This window comes from Temnothorax curvispinosus, unplaced genomic scaffold, assembly GCF_003070985.1.
Source record: "Temnothorax curvispinosus isolate PA1 unplaced genomic scaffold, ASM307098v1 QBEX01005094.1, whole genome shotgun sequence".
NCBI lineage: Eukaryota > Metazoa > Arthropoda > Insecta > Hymenoptera > Formicidae > Temnothorax > Temnothorax curvispinosus.
This window is the reverse complement of record NW_020214874.1, coordinates 920-7035: the sequence shown is the minus strand read 5'-3', so window position 1 is coordinate 7035 and position 6116 is coordinate 920. Positions and strand designations below refer to the sequence as shown.

At 43.5% G+C, this 6116-nt stretch overlaps 1 protein-coding gene across 1 annotated transcript; it reads left to right on the top strand.

Moving 5' to 3' along the window:
• The first annotated feature begins 4297 nt into the window (after positions 1-4297).
• On the top strand, positions 4298-5870 carry LOC112454494. Its single transcript, XM_025015931.1, has 4 exons — positions 4298-4487; positions 4661-4790; positions 4884-5138; positions 5240-5870. The coding sequence occupies exons 1-4, from the start codon at positions 4473-4475 to the stop codon at positions 5395-5397; spliced, it is 558 nt and encodes a 185-aa protein (XP_024871699.1). The 5' UTR covers positions 4298-4472; the 3' UTR covers positions 5398-5870.
• Positions 5871-6116: the final 246 nt, after the last annotated feature.

The following is a 6116-nucleotide window of genomic DNA, read 5'->3' as shown; positions in this document are numbered from 1 at the left end:
ATGAACCACAATTCTGGGTCGACTTGAGAAAACGGGGGAATCTTGGGAACCCTGTAATTATCTATACGCGGAATTTAAGTGTTATTATCAGTCGCGTTTGAGATAGTTGTATCGAAGCCCTGAGCATTTAGCTGGGTTCGTAATTGCGCGAGCTGGGCTTGCGATTGCGCGAGCTGGCTTTGTAATTGCACAAGCTGGTTTTCCGCTGCCTCCGCTCGGGCTTGGGCAAGGTCTGCGTTCGACATTGTTTAATTTATTACTGTGAGATATTAGCGACACAAGAGCGGTAAACGACACGAGCGTTATACAATATAAATGACGGTGCGCGGCGGGTTATTAGCTTACTTTTACATTATTATAGCCGGGTAAATGGTGAGTAGAATCCAAAGCCCCGGTGACGATAGAACCCAAGGCGCCGGAGACGTTGGTTTCACGCATTAAATGTCTCAACAGCGAGGGAATCCAAGGCGCCGGTGTCGTTGGCTTCACGCAATCACAGCGATGAGGCGATAACGACGTTGTTGATCCGTAGCATCGGCAAGGGAAGGCCGGTCGCACACCAGGAGAAGGCGGTAACGGCGGGGGCGGAGAAGGGCCGGTCACACACCAGGAGATGGTCGTGGTAACAAGACGGCAGAACCGCTGTGGCCACCCGGGCGCCGGTAGGGTCTCACGTGCCCGCCTCGTGCCTCGTGAAGAAAGCGCGGCAAAAAAAATGGCCGCCCAAATAATGTTTCGGCGTGGCAAGGCTGGCTGGCCGCAGCGTGAGCAAATAACAGCCAGGGACGCGGGCGCAGGGATGTACCTTGCAGCTGCACCCGCAATTCAATCCGCTACTTCTGCGTCCGTTCCTCGGGGAAGTCTGGTCCACACGAGGATTTATCTCTGACTCGGGCTTCCGGTAGCAATTTGTGCAAGAACCGTTGCGTGTTTTTTTAGTCGGGGTCACCAATGTAGGTAATTGAACCGCAGGAGGTTGATTATGCCTCCGGGTGTCGGCCTACTACCGACGTTTTGACGAGAGGAATCGAGGATTAATCACACACTCGATTACTGCTGATAGAATAATACTTTATTGCAGACCACGCAACAGCCACGAGAGCCAGTACAAATCTAACGGTCGTCGTAACTCAGTTCTGCCAACCTCGTAACTCTCAACCCCTCTTGCTAGCGCAGGAGAGGGGGCCGACCAATCGGAAGGGAGACAGATATGCTGCTCCCTACAGATTTGCAGCGCCGACCTTATGGAAAGCGGTTCTATTGGTTTTCAATTTTCACAAAAATGTTTATCTTAAAAGAGTGCAATAATTTGAAGAATATTATTTAAAGTATTCGAAAATCTTCAATTCTACACTTTCTTTTGTAATAAAATAATGTTATACTTATAAAATATTGAAAATATTTGGGTGATCTTTATAATGTGGAATGAAGATTATTTTTTATAATATATTTTTCATATTTATACATTTATTACATTTGATTAATTATATATTTAATATACATATTTATTACATTTTTCATATTTATTAAAATTTTTTAAAAATATATTGTATTTCACTGTTCAGGATTGACCAACAAATTTATATTTTATTGTCAGATGTTCATAATTCTAGTTTCATGTTATAAGTAGCGTGTAACGACTTCGAGTCAAATTTATGTTTCCTTTAGTCAAGCGTTTCGCCTAAGTACATATTTATTGTTCGGCAGAGTGTCTCGTCTATGTATATTGCCGTGCTGGCCGCGTGGACCCGTTCATCTTGACACGTTCGCGGAGCGTGACACGTGCGATCGCGGAATCAACAACCAATAAGGGCATCGCGCCGTTTTCTCTCGTGTTGGAAGTCAGAGCCAGCGGGCTCAGTCTGGTCTGTACGTCTCAAGAGATCACTCTCTGCGCCGAAATCGCATACGACCGAGCGAATTCAGTCCCAGCTATCCTACGTGAAATCGAAGCAAGTGTCGCGGGAACGTTGTAATAGCCACGAACTGCTAATTAAAATGGAGTAACCAAAGCTCTAAAACGGTGCATTATTTTGCCCTACGAGTGTGCTTCAGCCAGATCTGAATCTGGACTTCCTCGCTCCTCGCTCCTTGCTTCATTACGCCTTAACACTTTCTCGCTTCCGCCTGTTATCCCTCTCGTTCTCTCTGAACGATCCCGGCAACCTCAGTTCGGCGTGAAAGTCTGCTCCGCGCCCGAACATTCACACTTTTTTTCACTTCTGGGAGGACCAACATACGGGGACATCGTCATTGATGGTTAATACTCCTTGGCTGTTCGGGTTCGGGCGATCTCCCTCGTCGTCATCGTCATATCTCTCGCGACGACCTACCTCCTCGTTCGAGTCCAGCCGCGCGATGTCCCTATGCATCCCACGAAGTTTCGTAACGAATAATCTGATTTGGTTACGAAACTTTTTGACTAAGGAAGTAATGATGGCCCTACACAAAAAAACAAATACAATTAATAAATATAAATCCAAATAAATATAAGTATAAATAAATGTATGATTAGTTTATTGCCTTTCCCCGTAGGGGTTACAAGGCGTTTTTGTGAGGAACGTACCCAAACCTCTTATAACACATCCCCGTATTACCTGGCCATTTGCGACCTCACAATTATTATTTTTCCTCTCCCTCCCCGTACCCCTCTTCACCCCTCTTCCTCTTCCTCTGCTTCCTCCGAGTTGTGTTCTTCTGCCTCCCTCCCTCCTGTCACGGCTCCTCCCTACTTGGCCCACTCTCTTTTCCTCTTATCCTCCTTTTCCTCGTCAGAGGTCAGAGAAGCTTCTCCACCCCTCTGGTGATCTCATCCTCCTCTCTTTCTTCCATTCTTTCCCCCTCTATTTCCATCATCCATTCCTCACCTTCCCCTGCAGCCGCGCGCATCACCGGAGATGACCAGGGGACCGAGAGCAGCAAAGGCGAACGGTAACCAAATAAGTAGTTGTAAGAAAGCGACACAGCGTTCCGAGGATGGGAAATGGACCGGGTTCACGGTCCGGGCCCTACTATGGCTCAAATCACGTGGAGTTAAAATCCACGCACCCAATAATGTCCCCGAGCGACCCATCCAACGCGATTATAACGATTAAACTTAGTGATTCGCGCACCAGCCCCACAGCCAGGAGGCCTTCCCGCAACACGGCGGACGAGCCACGGCAGTCCGCAGGACGGGCGAACGACGTTTCGCAAAATGGCGGACCACGCGTGCGAAACGGGTAATGACCAGCCTTGGCGACTCACCGAGACCTGAAAGGTAGGCGACGCGTAGCGGCGGTGCGAGAATGTCGCGCAATAAGAAAATGGCGGACCGTCCGCAAACTAGGTAGCGGCGCGATATACGCGGGTATGACCGACCCCTGACCACAGGGGGAGACCCGAGAAACGTACTTCGCCGGTAAAAACCTGAGTCCGGCGACGCGTGTAAAAAATGGCGGACTGTCCGAAAAATCTGCGGCCGTGGGACTTGCGTCAACATGATACGTCCCTGACGTAGGCACGGAAGCCAAAGATGATCCATATGGGGTTGACGACGCGATGCGGGAGCGTAACCGCGAAATGGCGAACCGTCCGCGACTTCGCACCAGGTGCGTCGTCCACGGGAATAGAGTACACCTGACTCCGAGGGGCACTCCTACGAGTGTCTACAGTCGAGTCCCGACGAAATCCGTCGACCGGGAAACGAAATAGCGGACCGTCCGTGATCTCGCACCAGGTGCGTCATCCTCAGGGAAACAACACCCCTGACGAACGAGGACATCCCAAAATAGATCCGTATCCGGTCTCCGTCGAAATCCGACGACCGGGAGACAAGTTACGGAACCGTCCGCTATCTCGCGACCTAGACCTCTTCCACGAGGAAGAACCGCGGAAACCGCGTTACCAGGTCCCAAACAACGGTCAGGAGGAATCGACGTCGTCGGCGAGCCTGGTGCTCTGCACACGGACGTCTTTCTCGAGGAAGTCGTCCGGAATTACATTGTACGCGCGAGAACAGCTTAGGCGCACAGGTCGGCGTCAACGACCTGGCCATATTGTCAACGGTGGAAAACTACTACCTCGGCATCGGGACGGAGCGACCGCGCGAGCGCAACGCCCATGGAAATTTCCAGAGAAAGCAGCGTAAACACCCGCGTGGAAAATTACCACGGTAATATGCGCAGTTAGGAAGCTTCGCGAAAAGAGAAAGTCGAATAGACGTCGAAGTGGGGGCCGATATCGATGGTGGGGAGCCCAAGCGAGACAAACAACTCGAGGCAGTCTCTCGGTGATCGTTGTACGAGTAACACTTAAGGTGCCTATTCACGCAGCGAAAAAATCGCCGCGATTGGAGGTCACGTGGTCATTCGCTGTTCGCTAGCGAGTAATCGCTATTCGCTGGATTTTTTCAGCTTTTAACGAATATTCGCCCTCAGCAAGGTGAAAGTCAGCAAGATACAAATGTGTAAAGAAACATCAGTTGTTATAAAATGGAATCGACAGAGGTAATTAAAGAACAAAGATTTTATATATTTAATTTAAATACTTCGCATGTGTTCGGATTGCATAAAATTATAACCTATAAATGTTATGCAAACCTATAAAATGCAAACACAGTCAACTGAAATAAAATATCGAGAAATAAATAGTTTTTACATGGTTTTAAATATATTTTCAGAATTTTATAATATATGCATGCGGCATATGCGAACAACAATGTCAAATAGATACCATCAACACTCATCCGTGCGTTGTAGGATATGAAAATATTATTATAACCGAATCTAATTATTTTTACCCTCAGACAGGTAAGAAAATAAAGTATTAATAATTTAATATATTTTGTTATGAATATTATTCTAATTAGTATTATTTTAATCTTGTACATTTATTTGATAAAGCTGATGGTGAGGTTATAGAAAAAGGTCAGAGTTGTGTTCCAAGTATTATGGAAAGTACAAGACAAAATATTGACACGGGTAATGATAACAGTGCTGTCACAATTGCATCAATAGAGGAAATGTTAATAGCTGCTGTGCAAGAACGTCCTCCCTTATGGAATTATAAAGATTTTTCAGCGTCACAACGCACAAAAGCAATTAAAGACAAACTGTGGCAAGAAATTGAGGATCTTCTCAATACTAACAAAGAAAAAAGTATATTGACTAATATATTTTATTATCTTATTAACTATATATTAATTGCGCAATAATTACCGCATGTGGCTCTCTCCTTATTTCCTATTTGATTTATTCAGGAGAGCCTTATATACTTACAAGGGAACCTCGCGAAGTGGAAAATTCTGACTTTAATATAACTTTTCACACATGTAAGGGGAGTAAAAAGATGAATTTAGATATTTTTTGTAGCGGCCTAAAAACGGTTTTAAGGGGTGAAATCACCTCTCATATGTAGAGCGGTTTTTTGCTTTTCTCGATATACTTCGAAAAGTATTCGAGATATAAAAAAATGTTTCAAATAAAAGTTTTATGGTAAAATCTCTTCTATTCAACAACATTAATATAATATTTTTAAAAAATAATTTTTTAAACAAAATTTTTTTTTTTTAATTTTTTTAATGTGGTTAAATAGAGATGTTTTTACAACAACCGCTCTTACCCATGCCTGAAATAAAAGAGAAGGATGAAATTTGTAGTTTTTGTTTAACAATGGATAGAAAATTGCGAAAGTTACCTCTAAAAAAAGTAAATATGGCAATGTTTAAAATGTATGAACTTCTTTTTAAAATTGAAAATGAAGATAATTTTATGTAAGCAAACAATTGGTTTTTTTAAGTTTATCTATATATAACAACACTTATAGGAAAAACTCATACGTGTAAAATTTAGAAATATATACCTGTAGAAATATATATCTTTAGAAATATATACCCGTTCTCAAAACCTTGTAGTACATTTTATTTTCTCATAAGCAAAATATTTTTTATATAATTTACAATAAAAAAATTTAATTTTACAATTACATGACTGCTTTTTAATTTATTTACACATGTCAGTATATATTTTTATTTTAAATATTTTTTATAATTGAACATTTCAGTATATTGTATATTTTTACAGAATGATCGCTTTTTAATCTAGTTACATGTAAGCATATTGCCAATCTACAGCTCC

Excerpts from the sequence above, each read along its gene's own strand:
- LOC112454494 (XM_025015931.1), top strand. Across the intron at positions 4,791-4,883 it reads TTATTTTTACCCTCAGACAG|CTGATGGTGAGGTTATAGAA; the intron begins GTAAGAAAATAA and ends TATTTGATAAAG. Across the intron at positions 5,139-5,239 it reads CAATACTAACAAAGAAAAAA|GAGAGCCTTATATACTTACA; the intron begins GTATATTGACTA and ends TGATTTATTCAG.